Source organism: Musca domestica, unplaced genomic scaffold (genome assembly GCF_030504385.1).
Source record: "Musca domestica strain aabys unplaced genomic scaffold, Musca_domestica.polishedcontigs.V.1.1 13, whole genome shotgun sequence".
Classification (NCBI taxonomy): Eukaryota; Metazoa; Arthropoda; class Insecta; order Diptera; family Muscidae; genus Musca; species Musca domestica.
Window position 1 is genome coordinate 262,501 of NW_026712172.1, and position 22,686 is coordinate 285,186.

Genomic DNA, 22,686 nt, shown 5'->3' on the forward strand with positions numbered 1-22,686 from the left:
TCTACTATTTTGCACCCTTTATATTTGGTATTTTACTGATTGTACTCCCAAAAATTTTTGCATTTTTAGCTCTCATTGGACGGATTATTGTCACATGAAAGAAGTAGGGCCACGCTTTGAAATAAGCCCCATCAGTCTTTTTCGGTCATTTTTATTTGTTTAAATGTCTGCGCATCTTCCAGCTGAAGCACGATGTAGGCCCTGGAGTTGAAAGGTAGATGTCAGTTACCATCGTATTTCGCACTTATTTCATTTTTTTTTTGTGAAAAATTGTATATAGTGAAAAATAATTCTTTATTTTGTTCACAAAAAATCCACTGAATTCAATATGATATTACAAATAGAAAAAAATGACAAAAGAATAACAAATTGAAAAAATCTTCAACCAAAAAATGAAAAAAGTGACCAAGACCCCGAAAATACCTTAAATCATATGATGGTGATAAATAAATAAATTCCTATGAGGATAATTATCTGTAAGATGATTTTCTACCCCAGGGTTTTTTACCCCAGGTAGCCTCACTTTTCCGAAAAATAGAAATAAATAAGGGCCAAAAAATGAAAAAAAAAAAAAATGGCCAAGACCTCGAAAATACCTTAAATCATATGATGGTGATACCAAAACGTGATAATTTTTTGCAATGATGGTTTCTTCTTAAATTATCAACATAAGCTAAAACTAGTACGAAAAATATGGTTAAAATGTAGAATATACTTGAAATCGGGTTGTTCCGTTATCAGACGTTATGATCCATATCATGACCTGCCAAAGCGATTAAAGGTATCTTGAATGTCTAGGTAGAATTTCTATTTTGCGTTCTTTATAGTCGGTATTTGACTGATTGAAGTCCCAATGTATTTTGCATTTTGTGATCTCATTTGACAATTTATTGTCATATGAAAGAAGCAGGTCCACTTTTTGAAATTAACCCCATAACGCTTCTTCGGTCATTTTTGTTTGTTTAAATGTGTTTGCATCTTCCAGCTGAAGCACGATGTAGGTCCTGGAGTAGAAAGCATTTAACATCGTATTGCGCCCTCATTTCATTTTAATATTATTCATTCAGAATTCAAACCAATAAAAAATGTACACTTCAATATAGAAAAAAAGAAAAAGAATCTTCAACTGGTTCGCTGATTTTTTTGCGGCAAATTTTTAAAGGTGATTACGAAGTTTGTCGGTAGAATTCAGCGGTTTTTAAGTTATAAGCGTAGTAACTAACACAACTTTCATTTATATATATAGATTTATAGATAGATTAAAAAGTATGCGTGGTCAGTTCCTCAGCCCCCAAACAAATACTGTAAAAATTTTTAAACCAATATCTTGTTTATTTGGGAAAAATAAGGATTTTAGATAAATCGAAGTAGTGGGTGTAAAAGGAGTCGTGGTCAATATTTTTTTCTTTAAAAACCTAACTCGGGGTATGACAAACGTTTGTACAAAAAATCATGCAAATCGGTCCAGCCGTTTTCAACAGATTCCGTTACCAAAAAACAACAATTGATTTATATATATATATACTAGCTGGCCCGGTCCGCGTTGCCGGCCCGTACTTTTAGTCTTTAAAGCATAATAAATCACAGATCTGACTTATGTAGGCGGCACAATTTTGATTATAAGTAATGACTCCATTATAATTACTCCAATTTTGATCATAAGTAATGACTTGATTATGAATAATGACTCCATGACTAAATATAAATTAATATTCATGGCAAAAATTATAATTACCGTCGGTTTTAGATATTTTGAATAGCTTCATCTTATTTTTCAGATATAGGCTTTAATTTGAGTGTTAAATACCTATATGATAAAGAACATCTATAATAGCCCCATGTCAAAATTCAGATCAATTTTTGATATTGTAAAAAGCATTCAAATGAGCTATAATTTGAAATTTGTATTTCCAACGTTTAAAATCCCGTACTGCGTGGTATTCAGTTTTGTCCACCTCATACTTGAACGCAGAATGTTGTCAGAATAGCCAAAAAATTACTCTTTTGCTCCGATTACCGTAAGATGGACATTAATTATTTATCATTTAAATTGTGCGGTGGAGATCCAATAAAGTTACTTTATAATTTCGTATTTTTTCATGTTTCTGCCACAATTTACGTTATATAGACGTACATCCCAAATCTACGTTCCCAACCAATATTCTCTTGGGGGTTACAAATTCAATAGATTACAAAATTTTCTTTTCTGACCACACATTGGTTGGAAAAGTGGACTTGGGGGTATACTAATGTGGGGACTATACTTAAATAAATTCCTATGTGGATAATTATCTGTAAGAAGGTTTTCTCCCCCAGGGTTTTTTACACCAGGTAGCCTCAAGACTGAGATGGGCCCATTTCCGAAAAACAAAAATTTTATGAGAAGAGGTTTTCTTCCCTATAGAAACAAAGATGTCAAGTACGGGCCAAAAAATCGAAGAAGTGGCCAAGACCCCGAAATACCTTAAATCATTTGATGGTGATACCAAAACGTGATCATTATTCGCAAGGATGGTTTTTTTTCTTAAATTATCAACATAAGGTTAAAATGTAGAATATACTTGAAATCGGGTTGTTCCGTTATCGGCGGTTATGACCCATATCATGACCTGTCAAAGCGATTAAAGGTATCTTGAATGTTTAGGAAGAATTTCTGGAAGGAATTCGCTCTACAATTTTGCGTCCTTTATATTCGGTATTTCACTGATTGTAGTCCCAATGTATTTTGCATTTTGAGTTCTTATTGGACGAATTATTGTTATATGAAAGAAGCAAGTACACTTTTTGAAATGGACCCCCAAACGTTTTTCGGTAATTTTCATCTTCCAGCTGAAGGTCCTGGAGTTGAAAGCTAGATGCCAATTTTATACATGAAAGATCGCCATTTAACATCGTATTGAGCACTCATTTCATTTTTTTATATTATTCATTAACAATTGAAAACAATAAGAAATGTACACTCCAATATAGAAAAAAAAAAGAATTGAAAAAAGAAAAAGAATCTTCAACTGGTTCGCTGATTTTTTACGGCAAATTTTAAGAGGTCCTTTGAAAAATGTTCGATTTTAGAATTTTCATATCTTATACTCTTCTGAAATAATATTATTAGTATTACCCAATGAATACATAAAATCTATAAATAACAGTTTTATACTACCCAAAAAAAAACCTACACATCATATTAGAATTCCAAAAAAAAAAAAACACTACAAATGTACATTCGAAAATAGTAAGTCAAAATGGAAAAATATGCAATATAAAACATTACTATTGTACATTTAAAAGTCAAAATGAAAATGTTCAAATTTCACATTTTTACGCGATTTTTTTGGATTTTATTCTTTTCTGCCAAGAGGCATATCCGAATTTGTCTTTCCGGTCTTTATGTTATAATCGTACTAAATAACACAACTTTCTTTTACATACAGAGAGATAGATTTAAAAGTAGGCGCGTTTCTCAGCCCCTAAATAAGTACTTAGGGTTGGACGTAAAGCCAACAGCATCTCGTGTAATAATTTTCAAACCGAAATCTTCGCTATTTTGGCAAATATAAAGATTTTAGATAAATCGTAATAGTGTGCGTAAAAGGAGGCGTGATCAATATTTTTTTTCTTTAAAAACCTAACTCGGGGTATGACGAACGTTTGTACAAAAAATTATACAAATCGGTCTAGCCGTTTTCAACTGATTCCGTTACCAACAAACATATATATATATATATATACTAGCTGGCCCGGTCCGCGTTGCCGGCCCGTAGTTTTAGTCTATTATGCATATTTGTCAAAGCCTAATTATTCAAAGATATGACTGTTATAAGTGTTCATGTACTGGTCGATTAATTTTTAGTTTTTAGTCAAATGAGCAGTAATTTGGAATTTACTGTATTTTGTACACCTCATAATTGAGGGCTGAATGATTTAAGAATAGCCAAAGTTAATTACTTTTTTAAACCCATTAACACCTCAGATTGTGCATTAGAGTTCTCATAAGTCCGCCAAAAGGTGGACTTGTGGGGGTACTATTACATGGAGAAAATTCTAAAATTTGTAGATATGTTGAAATTTTTGTGTACGATTTTCACCCCCCCAAATACACATTTTTAGCCAAATCCTTTGAAATAAGGTAAAATCAGGAAGTACCTTCCTATGGGCACTACTGCGAAACATCGACCTACATTGAAAACTTTCTTCACCCCTTATAATCCAAGATGACAAATAGAGGCCAAATCGAAAATATAGCAGAACAACATAGCATGTCAAACTGAAAAAAATTCACGTGATTTAAATAAGTAAAAATAATTTTATCCATCTCATAATTGAGGGCAGACTGATTTCAGGATAATCAAATATAATTACTATTTTACTCCAATTACCGTAAGATGAGAACTAATTTTATTTGTCATTTAAATTGTAAATTGGAGACGCCATAAAGTCCATATTTTTCATCATAGTATAATTCAATGACGATTCAACAAATATTCGGTCCCGTGCTACTTTCTTATATTTATAATTTGTTCTTGTTTTTCACAATTTATTTGATTTGGGATGTACATCTATATCTACGTTCCCAACCAATATTCTCTTGGGGGTTACAAATTCAATAGAATACAAAATTTTCTTTTCTGACCACACATTAGATGTGAAAGTGGACTTGGGATACTCCAATGTGGGGACTTTACATGAATAAATTTCTATGTGGCAATTATCTGTACGATGGTTCCTTACGCCAGGGTAGCATAAATACAATTTTTTAGTGGTCAAGATCAATATGGGCCCTACTCCGAGAATTTTCTACTCCCTTAGAAACAAAGATATTTGGCCAAAAATAGAAGAAAATGACGAAGACTTCAAAAATAGCTTAAATCATACAATGGTTATTTATGATCGATATCATATATCATATTGCAGGTCATGCAAAAGCGATTTAAGGTATCTTAAATGTTCGGGAAGAATTTTTGGAAGGATAGAAATCCTTTTCTTACTAAAAGTCCCATTCGCTCTACTATTTTGCACCCTTTATATTTGGTAGTTTACTGATTGTAGTCCCAAAAATTTTTGCATTTTGAGCTCTCATTGGACGGATTATTGTCACATGAAAGAAGTAGGTCCACGCTTTGAAATGAGCCCCATTAGTCTTTTTCGGTCATTTTTGTTTGTTTAAATGTCTGCGCATCTTCCAGCTGAAGCACGATGTAGGCCCTGGAGTTAAAAGGTAGATGTTAGTTACAATCGTATTTCGCACTTATTTCATTTTTTGGTGAAAAATTGTATATAGTGAAAAATTATTCTTTATTTCGTTCACAAAAAATCCACTGAATTCAATATGATAATACAAATTGAAAAAAAAAATGACAAAAGAATAATAACAAATTGAAAAAATCTTCAACTTGTTCGCTGATTTTTTACAGCAACTGTTTAAAGATCCTTACAAAGTTTGTCAATAGAATGTACTTTTATTTTAAAATTCAATTCTATTGGACATTTTTTTCGATATTTTCCCGTTTTGAGAATTTTTGTAATGAGATCTCTTTTTTCGTAATTTTTTTTAGCGATTTTAAAAAGGTTATTATCTTCTAACTTTGGTGTGACCGCGTTAAATTATTTCGATATCATCTATTCCGTTTCGCCACCACATAATTCGGTACTACACTTCCATGTAACCCGTCATCAATTTCAGTTCTCAAGAAATCAAGTCTATTAAATAAATTGATATTAATATTCGAATTCAAAAATAAAATATAAAAAACACTACAAATGTACATTAGAAAAAAGTAAGTCAAAATGGAAAAAAATCATGCAAAATAAAACATTACTATTGTACATTTCAAAAGTCAAAATGAAAATGTTAATATATCACATTTTTACGTGATTTTTTTTGTATATTATCCTTTTCGGATAGGAGACAATTCCGAATTTGTATGAATCATTAAAATCAGTTCAGCGGTTCTTAAGTTATAAGCGTAGTAACTAACACAACTTTCATTTATATATATAGATGTATAGATAGATTAAAAAGTATGCGTGGTCAGTTCCTCAGCCCCCAAACAAATACTTAAGGTTGGAGGGAAGGTCAACAGTATCTCGTGCAATAATTTTTAAACCAATATCTTGTTTATTTGGCAAATATAAGGATTTTAGGTAAATCGAAATAGTGGGCGTAAAAGGAGGCGTGGTCAATATTTTTTTCTTTAAAAACCTAACTCGGGGTATGACAAACGTTTGTACAAAAAATTATGCAAATCGGTCCAGCCGTTTTCAACTGATTCCGTTACCAACAAACAACAACAATTGATTGATATATATATATATATATATATATATATATATATATATATATATATATATATATATATATATATATATATATATATTGACCACGCCTCCTTTTACGACCACTATTTCCATTTATCTAAAATCCTTATTTTTCCCAAATAAACAAGATATTGGTTTAAATTTTTTTACACGAGATACTGTTGACCTTCCCTCCAACCCTAAGTATTTGTTTGGGGGCTGAGGAACTGACCACGCATACTTTTTAATCTATCTATAAATCTATATATATAAATGAAAGTTGTGTTAGTTACTACGCTTATAACTTAAGAACCGCTAAACTGATTTTAATGATTCATACAAATTCGGAATTGTCTCCGAAAAGGATAATATCCAAAAAAATCACGTAAAAATGTGATATGTTAACATTTTCATTTTGACTTTTGAAATTGACAATAGTAATGTTTTATTTTGCATGATTTTTTTCCATTTTGACTTACTTTTTTCTAATGTACATTTGTAGTGTTTTTTATATTTTATTTTTGAATTCGAATATCATAATATCAATTTATTTAATTGACTTGATTTCTTGAGAACTGAAATTGATGGCGGGTTACATGGAAGTGTAGTACCGAATTATGTGGTGGCGAAACGGAATAGATGATACCGAAATAATTTAATGCGGTCACACCAAAGTTAAAAGATAATTACTTTTTCAAAATCGTTAAAAAAAAATCACGAAAAAAGAGATTTCATTGCAACAATTCTCAAAACGGAAAAAAATCGGGAAAAATTTTCAATGGAATTGAATTTTAAAACAAAAGTACATTCTATTGACAAACTTTGTAAGGATCTTTAAACAGTTGCTGTAAAAAATCAGCGAACAAGTTGAAGATTTTTTCAATTTGTTATTCTTTTTTGTCATTTTTTTTCTATTTGTAATATAATATTGAATTCAGTGGATTTATTGTGAACAAAATAAAGAATTATTTTTCACTATATACAATTTTTCACAAAAAAAAAAAAAAAAAAAAAAATGAAATAAGTGCGAAATACGATGGTAACTGACATCTACCTTTCAACTCCAGGGCCTACATCGTGCTTCAGCTGGAAGATGCGCAGACATTTAAACAAATAAAAATGACCGAAAAAGACTGATGGGGCTTATTTCAAAGCGTGGCCCTACTTCTTTCATGTGACAATAATCCGTCCAATGAGAGCTCAAAATGCAAAAATTTTTGGGAGTACAATCAGTAAAATACCAAATATAAAGGGTGCAAAATAGTAGAACGAATGGGACTTTTAGTAAGAAAAGGATTTCTATTCTTCCAAAAATTCTTCCTGAACATTTAAGATACCTTAAATCGCTTTTGCAGGTCATGATATCGATCATAAATAACCATCGTATGATTTAAGCCATTTTTGGAGTCTTCGCCACTTTCTTCTATTTTTGGCCCTTATTTGGCATCTTTGTTTCTAAGGGGGTAGAGAACCTCTTCGCATAAGATTTTCGGAGTAGGGCCCATATTGGTCTTGACCACTAAAAAATTGTATTTATGCTACCCTGGGGTAAAGAACCATCGTACAGATAATTGCCACATATAAATTTATTCATGTAAAGTCCCCACATTGGAGTATCCCCAAGTCCACTTTCACATCTAATATGTGGTCAGAAAAGAAAAATTTGTATTCTATTGAATTTGTAACCCCCAAAAGAATATTGGTTGGGAACGTAGATTAGGGATATACATCTATATGAAATAAATTGTGAAAATATGAACAAATTACATATATAAGAAAGTAGCACGGGACCGAATCTTTGTTGAATTTGTTGAATGAATGAATGAATTATACTATGATGAAAAATATAGACTTTATGGGGTCTCCAATTTACAATTTAAATGACAAATAAAATTAGTTCCCATATTACGGTAATGGGTGTAAAATAGTAATTACATGTGACTATTCTGAAATCAGTCTGACCTCAATTATGAGGTGGATAAAACTATTTTCACTTATTTAAATAAGTGTTATGTTATAAATGTTCACGTACTTATTACTTTAATTTTTATATATATTGTAAGTTGGAGATCTATATATATATATATATATATATATCTATATATATAAATGAAAGTTGTGTTAGTTACTACGCTTATAACTTAAGAACCGCTGAACTGATTTTAATGATTCATACAAATTCGGAATTGTCTCCTATCCAAAAAGGATAATATACAAAAAAAAAATCACGTAAAAATGTGATATATTAACATTTTCATTTTGACTTTTGAAATGTACAATAGTAATGTTTTATTTTGCATGATTTTTTTCCATTTTGACTTACTTTTTTCTAATGTACATTTGTAGTGTTTTTTATATTTTATTTTTGAATTCGAATATCATAATATCAATTTATTTAATTGACTTGATTTCTTGAGAACTGAAATTGATGACGGGTTACATGGAAGTGTAGTACCGAATTATGTGGTGGCGGAATAGATGATATCGAAATAATTTAACGCTGTCACACCAAAGTTAGAAGATAATAACCTTTTTAAAATCGCTAAAAACAAACTATTGACAAACTTTGTAAGGATCTTTAAACAGTTGCTGTAAAAAATCAGCGAACAAGTTTTTCAATTTGTTATTATTCTTTTGTCATTTTTTTTTTTTTCAATTTGTATTATCATATTGAATTCAGTGGATTTTTTGTGAACGAAATAAAGAATAATTTTTCACTATATACTATTTTTCACCAAAAAATGAAATAAGTGCGAAATACGATTGTAACTAACATCTACCTTTTAACTCCAGGGCCTACATCGTGCTTCAGCTGGAAGATGCGCAGACATTTAAACAAACAAAAATGACCGAAAAAGACTAATGGGGCTCATTTCAAAGCGTGGACCTACTTCTTTCATGTGACAATAATCCGTCCAATGAGAGCTCAAAATGCAAAAATTTTTGGGACTACAATCAGTAAACTACCAAATATAAAGGGTGCAAAATAGTAGAGCGAATGGGACTTTTAGTAAGAAAAGGATTTCTATCCTTCCAAAAATTCTTCCCGAACACTTAAGATACCTTAAATCGCTTTTGCATGACCTGCAATATGATATATGATATCGATCATAAATAACCATTGTATGATTTAAGCTATTTTTGAAGTCTTCGTCATTTTCTTCTATTTTTGGCCAAATATCTTTGTTTCTAAGGGAGTAGAAAATTCTCGGAGTAGGGCCCATATTGATCTTGACCACTAAAAAATTGTATTTATGCTACCCTGGCGTAAGGAACCATCGTACAGATAATTGCCACATAGAAATTTATTCATGTAAAGTCCCACATTGGAGTAGCATTGGAGAAAAGAAAATTTTGTATTCTATTGAATTTGTAACCCCCAAGAGAATATTGGTTGGGAACGTAGATATAGATGTACATCCCAAATCAAATAAATTGTGAAAAACAAGAACAAATTATAAATATAAGAAAGTAGCACGGGACCGAATATTTGTTGAATCGTCATTGAATTATACTATGATGAAAAATATGGACTTTATGGCGTCTCCAATTTACAATTTAAATGACAAATAAAATTAGTTCTCATCTTACGGTAATTGGAGTAAAATAGTAATTATATTTGATTATCCTGAAATCAGTCTGCCCTCAATTATGAGATGGATAAAATTATTTTTACTTATTTAAATCACGTCAATTTTTTTCAGTTTGACATGCTATGTTGTTCTGCTATATTTTCGATTTGGCCTCTATTTGTCATCTTGGATTATAAGGGGTGAAGAAAGTTTTCAATGTAGGTCGATGTTTCGCAGTAGTGCCCATAGGAAGGTACTTCCAGATTTTACCTTATTTCAAAGGATTTGGCTAAAAATGTGTATTTGGGGGGGGGGTGAAAATCGTACACAAAAATTTCAACATATCTACAAATTTTAGAATTTTCTCCATGTAATAGTACCCCCACAAGTCCACCTTTTGGCGGACTTATGAGAACTCTAATGCACAATCTGAGGTGTTAATGGGTTTAAAAAAGTAATTAACTTTGGCTATTCTTAAATCATTCAGCCCTCAATTATGAGGTGTACAAACTACAGTAAATTCCAAATTACTGCTCATTTGACTAAAAACTAAAAATTAATCGACCAGTACATGAACACTTATAACAGTCATATCTTTGAATAATTAGGCTTTGACAAATATGCATAATAGACTAAAACTACGGCAACGCGGACCGGGCCAGCTAGTATATATATATATATATATATATATATATATATATATATATATATATATATATATATATATATATATATATATATATATATATATATATACTAGCTGGCCCGGTCCGCGTTGCCGGCCCGTAGTTTTAGCCTATTATGCATATTTGTCAAAGCCTAATTATTCAAAGATATGACTGTTATAAGTGTTCATGTACTGGTCGATTAATTTTTAGTTTTTAGTCAAATGAGCAGTAATTTGGAATTTACTGTATTTTGTACACCTCATAATTGAGGGCTGAATGATTTAAGAATAGCCAAAGTTAATTACTTTTTTAAACCCATTAACACCTCAGATTGTGCATTAGAGTTCTCATAAGTCCGCCAAAAGGTGGACTTGTGGGGGTACTATTACATGGAGAAAATTCTAAAATTTGTAGATATGTTGAAATTTTTGTGTACGATTTTCACCCCCCCCCCCCAAATACACATTTTTAGCCAAATCCTTTGAAATAAGGTAAAATCTGGAAGTACCTTCCTATGGGCACTACTGCGAAACATCGACCTACATTGAAAACTTTCTTCACCCCTTATAATCCAAGATGACAAATAGAGGCCAAATCGAAAATATAGCAGAACAACATAGCATGTCAAACTGAAAAAAATTGACGTGATTTAAATAAGTAAAAATAATTTTATCCATCTCATAATTGAGGGCAGACTGATTTCAGGATAATCAAATATAATTACTATTTTACTCCAATTACCGTAAGATGAGAACTAATTTTATTTGTCATTTAAATTGTAAATTGGAGACGCCATAAAGTCCATATTTTTCATCATAGTATAATTCAATGACGATTCAACAAATATTCGGTCCCGTGCTACTTTCTTATATTTATAATTTGTTCTTGTTTTTCACAATTTATTTAATTTGGGATGTACATCTATATCTACGTTCCCAACCAATATTCTCTTGGGGGTTACAAATTCAATAGAATACAAAATTTTCTTTTCTCCAATGCTACTCCAATGTGGGACTTTACATGAATAAATTTCTATGTGGCAATTATCTGTACGATGGTTCCTTACGCCAGGGTAGCATAAATACAATTTTTTAGTGGTCAAGATCAATATGGGCCCTACTCCGAGAATTTTCTACTCCCTTAGAAACAAAGATATTTGGCCAAAAATAGAAGAAAATGACGAAGACTTCAAAAATAGCTTAAATCATACAATGGTTATTTATGATCGATATCATATATCATATTGCAGGTCATGCAAAAGCGATTTAAGGTATCTTAAGTGTTCGGGAAGAATTTTTGGAAGGATAGAAATCCTTTTCTTACTAAAAGTCCCATTCGCTCTACTATTTTGCACCCTTTATATTTGGTAGTTTACTGATTGTAGTCCCAAAAATTTTTGCATTTTGAGCTCTCATTGGACGGATTATTGTCACATGAAAGAAGTAGGTCCACGCTTTGAAATGAGCCCCATTAGTCTTTTTCGGTCATTTTTGTTTGTTTAAATGTCTGCGCATCTTCCAGCTGAAGCACGATGTAGGCCCTGGAGTTAAAAGGTAGATGTTAGTTACAATCGTATTTCGCACTTATTTCATTTTTTGGTGAAAAATAGTATATAGTGAAAAATTATTCTTTATTTCGTTCACAAAAAATCCACTGAATTCAATATGATAATACAAATTGAAAACAAAAAAAAAAAAAAATGACAAAAGAATAATAACAAATTGAAAAACTTGTTCGCTGATTTTTTACAGCAACTGTTTAAAGATCCTTACAAAGTTTGTCAATAGTTTGTTTTTAGCGATTTTAAAAAGGTTATTATCTTCTAACTTTGGTGTGACAGCGTTAAATTATTTCGATATCATCTATTCCGCCACCACATAATTCGGTACTACACTTCCATGTAACCCGTCATCAATTTCAGTTCTCAAGAAATCAAGTCAATTAAATAAATTGATATTATGATATTCGAATTCAAAAATAAAATATAAAAAACACTACAAATGTACATTAGAAAAAAGTAAGTCAAAATGGAAAAAAATCATGCAAAATAAAACATTACTATTGTACATTTCAAAAGTCAAAATGAAAATGTTAATATATCACATTTTTACGTGATTTTTTTTTGTATATTATCCTTTTTGGATAGGAGACAATTCCGAATTTGTATGAATCATTAAAATCAGTTCAGCGGTTCTTAAGTTATAAGCGTAGTAACTAACACAACTTTCATTTATATATATAGACTAGCTGGCCCGGTCCGCGTTGCCGGTCCGTAGTTTTAGTCTTTAATGCAAATTTTGCATAGCATAATATTTCACAAATCTAGCTCATATTAAAATTTAAATATTGATTCGACTAAATAGAAATAAATAACTATGGAAGGAGGGCAAAATAATTTCTGAATAGTCAAAGTTAATTACGCTTTTACACCCATTACCATAGCACCTCAAATTGCGCATTAGAGTCCCCAAAAAGTCTATGTTCTTGTTCATAGTAAAATTCAATGACGATTAAACAATACCCGCGTTGTTGTCCGCCAATCGGCAAACATCACTATAGATCGGCGGGCCTGGAGACTATATGGGGACTGTACCAAAATATTTACGTATGTTGACATTTTTCTGTAAGATGGTTCTCTACTAACAAAGTAGCCTAAATACAGTAATTAATGGCCAAATCAGTTGAAAAACGTGGCCAACACCACGGTCACAGCTGAAATCAGGGATACATTTATATAAGGGTTATACCAAAACGTGGCCCAACCAATATTCTCTTGGGGGTTACAAATTCAATAGAAAACAAAATTTTCTTTTCTGACCACCAATTAGATGTGAAAGTGGACTTGGGGATACTCCAATGTGGGGACTTTACTTAAATTAAGTCCTATGTGGCAATTATCTGTATGATGGTTCCCTACCCCAGAGTAGCATAAATACAATTTTTAGCCAAATCAATTAATGAATGTGGTCAAGACCGAAATGGGCCCTACTCTGAACATTTCAAACTTTATGCGAAGAGGTTCTCCACCTCCTTAGAAACAAAGATGCCAAACAATGGCCAAATATTAAAAAAGTGACCAAGACACCAAAAATAGCTTAAATCATACGATGGTTATATAAATATGAAATCGGGTTGTACCCTTATCCGTGAATTATGATCGATATCATGAACGGCAAAATCGATTTAAGGTATCTTGAATGTTTGGGAAGATTTTCTGGAAGGATAGAAATCCTTTTCTTACTTAGAGTCCCATTCGCTCTACTATTTTCCACCCTTTTTATTTGGTATTTTTCTGATTGTACATTGGACGGATTATTGTGAAAGGAAAGAAGTAGTTCCACGCTTTGAAATGAGCCCCATTAGGCTTTTTCGGTAATTTTTGTTTGTTCAAATGTGTTCGCATCTTCCAGCTGAACCACGATGTCGGCCCTGGAGTTGAAAGGTAGATGTCAGTTAACATCGTATTTCCCACTTATTTCATTTTTTGGTGAAAATTTGTATATAGTGAAAATTTTTCAATTAGATAATACAAATTGAAAAAAAAATGACAAAAGAAGAATAACACATTGAAAAAATCTTCAACTTGTTCGCTGATTTTTTACAGCAAATGTTTAAAGATCCTTATATAGTTTGTCAATAGAATGTACTTCTATTTTAAAATTCGATTCCATTAAATTATTTCGACATCATCTATTTCGTTTCGCCACCACATAATTCGGTACTACACTTCCATGTAACTCGCCATCAGTTACATTTCTCAAGAAATCAAGTCAATTAAATGAATTGGTATTAATATTTGAATTCAAAAATAAAATATAAAAAACACTACAAATGTACATTAGAAAAAATAAGTCAAAATGGAAAAAAATCATGCAAAATAAAACATTACTATTGTACATTTGAAAAGTCAAAATGAAAATGTTAATATATCACATTTTTACGCGATTTTTTTTGGATATTATCCTTTTCGGAGAGGAGACAATTCCGAATTTGTATGAATCGTTAAAATCAATCCAGCGGTTCTTAAGTTATAAGCGTAGTAACTAACACAACTTTCTTTTATATATATAGATATATATATATATATATATATATATATACTTGTACTACCATATGTACTTGTAGTGTGTTCCCATAATCAATAAATTATTGATGTTAAAGTTTTTTAAGATATTACCATCATTGTTTATGATACTAAAAAAGGGAAACGTAGGTATTTTATGAAAATGTTTTTAGTGATTACATATTTGTTTAGTTAAATTTAATTGAAGCAAAAAAGGCGATTTTTAATAATAATAATGGAAGTATTTAGATGTTTTCGAAATTTGATCACGATTTCTCTCATATGATTTAAAAGATTTTTATGTACGAGAACACACCTAACCACAAAAGTGTAACAAAAAATGGTGTTTGACTCTCAGGAACATAAAAAGTATAATAACAATTTTTATTTGACACTTTGAACATTTATTACTTTGTGGTACAAATTCTATAAGAAAATCGAACTTATAAAAATCTGAAATCAAAATATATATTTACTATTTATTTCGGAAAAATTTTATCAAAAGTAAAAGTTCTACTATTTTTTGGATGTATACGAATAGTTAGTGGTATGTATTGGGCTAATATGAAATGTCCATACAACTTTGTACGAGAAATAGCGTGGCGGCAATATGCATTTTTCAAAGAATATATTTTTATGCATTGTCCTATAGTTATTTTTTAAGAGGTTTATTTCGCCTCATATTTCTCATTTATTTCAAAATAATATATTTTTCATTTTATTCGAAGTAGACTTTTTATATGTGTATTTTTCAAAACATGGCTGCTTTTGCTTATTTTTAAATAGGAAAAGATTTGCTGTTATATTTGTATATTTGGACTATTTCTCTTGCATTACGTGTGTAAAATAGTATCCAATCTCATAATTATTAATTTCCAACTTATTGATATTAAGGCTGTATTCTCTTTGTTTAAATAAAATACAACTAATATTAGATCTCTTTTTAGTGTAAAAATGTTCCTCGACACAATAGAACCATTCCCAGAGTCCTAAGTCCATTAGTTTCCGAGATATTTGCGATCGTTTGAAGTTGAAGGGCACTAGTCAATTTTCAGGAAAATTTCCTACTTCTTGAAATTAAGGCTGTATTCTCTGTGTTTAAATAAAATACAACTAATATTGAAGCTGCTTTTAGTGTAAAAAATGTTCCTCGACACAATGGAACCATTCCCAAAGTCCTAAGTCTATTAGTTTCCGAGATATTTGCGATCGTTTGCAGTTGAAGGGCACATAATTATTAATTCCAACTGAATTTACGGCGTTACTCGTGAAATTTCACACGAACATGGATTATTACTAAAATCTATTAATATTTCAATTTTCAAAAGATCTTTGAACCTTGCTTTGGTTGATAAATTCTTTGAGATCAATTTAAAACGCAAAATTCATGAAAAATAATGAATGTTATATTTATTTCATTGAAAAAATATCACTTCGAAAAAGACGGCATTGATCAGCCTTATTTTTACATACATTTTCTTCAAATTTATCCTCTTCAAACTACAAACAAAACTTTGCTGTGAAAAAGATCTGCCAATAGAACGTGAGTCGAACCTGGAGAGTTTCTAGTGAATAATTCACATATGCTGATTTGCAATAAGTTCGAAATATATACTACTTTCCAGAGAACGGCCCTTGTAAGCCATCATCCACACCAAATATGCCTGATGAGCCGCTTAACCAACGGCGAAACGCGTCGCATAGTGGTGAGTGTGTGATAGTATCTATCTGGCTTTCCTTTTCACTGCAAATTTCAGATCATTAAGCTCGTCTCGAAAGAGAAAACAAACACATACAATGCATGCCGTTTAAAGAATAGATCTTTTGTTTTACTTTTTGAATAGTATTCGTAGGTTTGAAATGGCATACCCTCCTTAGAGACGATTTATATCAGTCAATTCTCTTTACATTTTTTATGCTATTCGTAGATAAAAATGTTGAGGTTACTGGGAGTGAAGTAGAGCCCCGGACATTTTACACCATTTGACGGCATTGCAGTTTTTTAATATGTAAAATGTTCAATATGAAAGCACTTGCAACAAATGATTTTTGTAAAATTCCATTTTATATTTTTCACTCAAGGCAAATTTTTAAAAGGTTTATTTTCAAACAACAATGTAAATTTATAAAACAACATTTTTGTCATAGTCAATAAATTTTCAATGGAATTAATTAAATAACATGGACTTTCAAAAAAAGTTTCTAAGGCATATAAAGAACATATTGCTGATCTGTTTTAGTTTTTTTTTCTGTGTTAATTAAATGTTGCTTGTCAACACTTGATGTCATCTAACATTCACAACCAATATAGCGAGTCATACGAATTATCGTACTAACATAAATGGGTTTATAGTGGAAAATTTTATTTCAAGTTTATTATTTACTTTTTCCAACAGAAAACACAAAAGTATGTTATAAAATTGTGGCGAAGTCAGATTACATTAAGCAAAAATATTTGCCGCACTTATCAGTTTTTTTATATTTCGACCTCCATTATTTGCACTGCATTAGAATGTGAACGAACAGTAAACAAATCAATTTTATTTCTTGACATGTAACGGCTCTAAAAACGACTTTAGTTCATATTGTCGAATTAATTCATGTCAAAAGCAATGAAAGAACGAAAGCATAAAAATGAATCATTTCATTTCGAACTCTGGTGTCTGCCGATTGGAGGGGTTCAAATGTGGAATATTTTTACGCTTTTCCATTCATATATTGTTAATTACCAATTCGAATTAGGTCTACTTTTTAAATATTAAAATATTTTAATTACTTTTTTAAACCCATTAGCACCTCAGATTGTGCATTAGAATCCTCATAAGTCCTTTATATGTTCACTACTCCAAAACATCGACCTACCTTGAAAACTTTCTTCTACCTCTTATAATCCAAGATGACAAATAGAGGCCAAATCAAAAAAATAGCATGTCAAACTGAAAAAAATTTCCCGTGATTTAAATAAGTAAAAATAGTTTTATCCACGTCATAATTGAGGGCAGAACGATTTCAGAATAGTCAAATATAATTACTAATTGGAGACCCCATAAAGTTCATATTTTTCATTATAGTACATCCCAAATCTACGTTCCCAACCAATATTCTCTTGGGGGTTACAAAAAAAATTTCTTTTGTGACCACACAATAATGTGGGGACTTTATTTAAATAAATTCCTATGTGGCAATTATCTGTATGATGGTTCCCTACCCCAGGTGGTCAAGACCAATATGGGCCCTACTCTGAAAACCTCAAATTATATATATATATATATATATATATATATATATATATATATATATATATATATATATATATATATATATATATATATATATATATATAAAGTTCATATTTTTTATCATAGTATAATTCAATAGCGACTAAACAAATGTTCTGTACGGTGTTTCTTTCCAATATTCGTATTTTTATTTTTATATAATTTGGCATATTGGAGCTTATTTCTTATGGGCGTACATCCCAATTCTACGTTCTATTCTGTTGATGGTTATAAATTCAATGGAATACAAAATTGCATTTTCTGACTACACATTAGTTTGGAAAGTGGACTTGGGTGTACACTTATTGTGGGGACTATACTTTAATAAATGCCTATGTGGACAATTACCTGTAAGATGGTTGACTACCCCAGCATATCCTAAATAAAAACAATACAGGTTTTCTACACCCTACGAAACAAAGATGACAAATAAGAGCAAGAAAAAATGAAAGAAGGTGGCCAAGATCCCGAAAATAGTTTAATCATACGATGGTTATACCAAAATGTGATCAGTTTTTGCAGGGATGGTTTCTTCTCAAATTACCAACATTTGCCGAGATTAGTATGAAAAATATATAATAAAAATGTAAAATATACTTAAAATCGGGTTGTACCCTTATATGAGGGTTATGACCCATATAATGGCCTACAAAAGTGGTGTAAGTTATCTTGAACTTTAAGTAAGCATTTCTGGAAGGATATAAATCTCTTTCTTATCAAATTTCAAATTCAATCTACTATTTTGCAATATATATAACTATATATATATACAAATGAACTCAATTTTTTTTCTAGTTCTTCAATTGAAGCGCCAAGGATTCTTCCAATGTTCCCAGCGTATTACATTTTCAACAGTTTACTCATTATGTTGCTTGCCCTTCACATTGTTTGGACGTACATGATACTTAAGATTGTAATAGATTCTTTACAAAAGGGATTGGTGAGCATTTTCATTTAAGAACACATTGCAGTCTCATTGATTATTCATTTCCTTTACAGATGTCTGGTGATATAAGATCGAGCGACAGCGAAATTTCTGAAAGTTCGGAAAGCCAAAAATCGCTCAATAATGGTGACGTTAAACCTGTAGATAAAATACAAAAGAGAGCTCTAACCAAAACAGAATAACCAAATAAGCAAAATTATTTCCTCCGTTTGTATTTCTTTTGTATGTTATGTACAAACTATGTATGTTGTAGAATATTTAAAAAGGTTTTTAATGTCAAGAAACCACGTATAAGTAAATTTATTTTGTACTATAATATTGGAATAATAAATGTTTATTTTATTGTTGCTTATAATTTAAAAATTGTAGTAAGTTATCACTAATGTATGTGTTTGTTTGTGAGATGGGCAAGGGAGGAAAAGAAAAACAAAATAGGAAATAAAACAAGTAGTATTAATTTCTTTTCTCAGTAAGTCTGCTGATTTATTGAATTGCTTTGTAAGTTTACTTCAACAATAAGGTTACCTCTTTTCAAATATGGTGTGTTTGTGACAGTGCCCGTGATGGGTATTGCTTCAAAGACTAATGACAAGTGAACGCAGAGGTTCTAGGTGATCGCAGAGGATCCCATGTCTGTCTACTAATACAACTACAACTACTTCCAATGAGAGCATTTGTAACAAGGTGATGTTACCGACAACAACCAATGCCCAGCGACGATCCGCTCACTACGGTCTACGTCAGGGGAGTTGTAGAGGAGATGCATGTGCGCCAATCAGCATCCGTGATTGATCGAGCAAGGGAAAAACTTATACATTGCCGCCCACCTTGATATACATGCATGTGTATCAACTAAATAAAGCTCAAAGGAATTATATATAAATATGTACAATAAGATTTACAAGGACGTAAGTTCAGTTTATATGACCAAATTTCATTTTATTAAATTCAATTCGTTTTTTTTTTTAAACTAATAACAGTTAATTACATGTTGGTTGACGGGGCCCGAAATTACCCATCCAAACGAGGTATATTTCGCAAACAACAGACTTAATTATGTAACCCGACTAACTTGACGACGGGTTGCCTAACAATACCCTGAGCAGTTCGGACGTCTACAACGCGAACGTTACCGTAATTACCGGGATGTGTCTCGACTACACGTCCTAGTTTCCAAGAAGTAGGTGGAAGTTTTTCATGCCTAATGACTACTAAATCATTGATTGCAACATTTCTCTCCGGATATTTCCATTTATAACGCTTATTCAAGTTAGTTAGCCAGAAATAAAGCCGTCCATAGATCAGACGCCGCCTCTAAATGCACAGCTTTGGTCGTGAAACAAACAAAGACACAAACGTATCTTTTAGTGATACGACAAGCAAGACCTGTAAATGACTTAATATCAAAAGGCCCAGCAAAGTCTATCCCAGTTGTAGTGAAAGGTCTATTTATCGAAGTTTCTTCGGGAGGAAGTGCAGCAATAATCTGCGGACACGATCGATTTTTCTCTAGCCGGCAAACCTTGCAACGATTAATGACTGTACGGAATAAAGAAAGAAGGGAGCTAGATGAAGGTAAAGGCCGTTTATCCAAAAGATCCTTATACTCATCTGCACAATGACACTTCTGTGCTAATACGGCTAAATGATTCTTAACCATTCTAATTTCTTCAGAGGTTGGGATTTTACTTGTGAAACAATTTGCAGGCCGATTGTGGGGATGAGTTTTATGAATGAAACGGTACATATATGCCAAAACTCGCAACGCTCTATCAAGTGATGAGAATCGCTCCAAAATATCTTCATATTTTGTAAATATACAATTGTGGAATCGGTCCAACTGTAAATCTTGTTAATTGGAATGTCCAAGTCACTCAAAATTGGCTTTAGGAGTTCCGACGCTAGTACAGCGCCACATAATTCCAAGCGAGGTAGTGAAATCGATTTAATAGGGGCTGCTCTTGTCTTAGAGGCTAACAAATGAACACTAATATCCCCTAGAGAATTTTTTGTTCGCATATAAATTACCCCCGCTTTCTCCGAAGCATCAGAGAACACATGTAGTTCTGCCAAGGTGTTTGGTTCATAACGAACCCAACGCGGAATTGTAATCGAGTTAACATGAGGGTAATTGTCAACAAAAGTGAGCCAAGAATTCTTTGTAGCAAGAAGAAGCGGATCGTCCCATCCGATGCTATCTAACCACACCTTCTGCATAATAATTTTTGCTACCACTAAAACGGAAGCTAACCAACCTACGGGATCAAACAACTTAGCTATGTGTGAAAGAACTTCCCGCTTCGAATAATTAGATTTTTCAGGGATGGGATTTACACAGAAAAAGAACGAGTCCAAACTGGCATTCCATCGAATACCCAATGGTTTGGAACTACTTGCCTCTATAAAGGAAAGAACCTGAGCGTCAACTAAATGGTCAATGGGCAAACTAGCAAGAACAGATTTGTCGTTTGCAGTCCACTTTCTCAACTCAAATTTAGCTGTGGACAAAGAAGCAATGAGCTGGTCCCGAGCAAGAATAGCGGTGTCTAGGTCATGAGCGCCAGCAAGGACGTCATCAACATACATACTTTTTCGAAGGATATTTGAAACCAAAGGATATTCAGACTCACAATAATCAGCAAGTTGGAGCAAAGTACGAATTGCTAAATAAGGGGCACAATTTACTCCAAAAGTGACAGTTTGCAGTTCGTAATCTGAAATGGGGTCATTGGGGGATTCCCGAAACAAAATTCTTTGAAGAGATGTATGTTGTGGGTGAACGCGAATTTGACGATACATTTGCGTGATGTCACAATTAAACACGAACCGAAATAAGCGCCATCTCAATATTAACAAGACTAAGTCTGCTTGGAGAGATGGTCCCACGTGAAGGATGTCGTTTAGACTTATACCAGTAGAAGTTTTATTTGATGCATAAAAAACTACGCGTAAATTGAAGGTCTGTTTTTCTAGATTGACAACTGGGGGATGGGGAGAAACAGAGCACATGTGACCTAAGTCAAGATACTCGCGAACAAGTTCAAGTTCAATATGATAATACAAATTGAAAAAAAAAAATGACAAAAGAATAATAACAAATTGAAAAACTTGTTCGCTGATTTTTTACAGCAACTGTTTAAAGATCCTTACAAAGTTTGTCAATAGTTTGTTTTTAGCGATTTTAAAAAGGTTATTATCTTCTAACTTTGGTGTGACAGCGTTAAATTATTTCGATATCATCTATTCCGCCACCACATAATTCGGTACTACACTTCCATGTAACCCGTCATCAATTTCAGTTCTCAAGAAATCAAGTCAATTAAATAAATTGATATTATGATATTCGAATTCAAAAATAAAATATAAAAAACACTACAAATGTACATTAGAAAAAAGTAAGTCAAAATGGAAAAAAATCATGCAAAATAAAACATTACTATTGTACATTTCAAAAGTCAAAATGAAAATGTTAATATATCACATTTTTACGTGATTTTTTTTGTATATTATAATTTTTGGATAGGAGACAATTCCGAATTTGTATGAATCATTAAAATCAGTTCAGCGGTTCTTAAGTTATAAGCGTAGTAACTAACACAACTTTCATTTATATATATAGATATATATATATATATATATATATATATATATATATATATATATATATATATATATATATATATATATATATATATATATATATATATATATATATATATATATATATATATATATATATATATCTATATATATAAATGTAAGTTGTGTTAGTTACTACGCTTATAACTTAAGAACCGCTGGACTGATTTTAACAATTCACACAAATTAGGAGTTGTCTCCTCTCCGAAAAGGATAATATCCAAAAAAA

At 31.5% G+C, this 22,686-nt stretch overlaps 1 protein-coding gene across 1 annotated transcript in view; it reads left to right on the forward strand.

The window, feature by feature from the left end:
- LOC101890389 (ceramide synthase 6) overlaps positions 1–19,181 on the forward strand; it is an 87,313-nt gene extending 68,132 nt beyond the window's left edge. Inside the window, exons 6-7 of the mRNA XM_059118471.1 lie at positions 18,668–18,812; positions 18,872–19,181. Of these exons, the coding sequence (XP_058974454.1) occupies positions 18,668–18,812; positions 18,872–19,000 (274 nt within the window). The 3' untranslated portion in view covers positions 19,001–19,181. The remainder of the gene's footprint in view (positions 1–18,667; positions 18,813–18,871) is intronic.
- Positions 19,182–22,686: the final 3,505 nt, after the last annotated feature.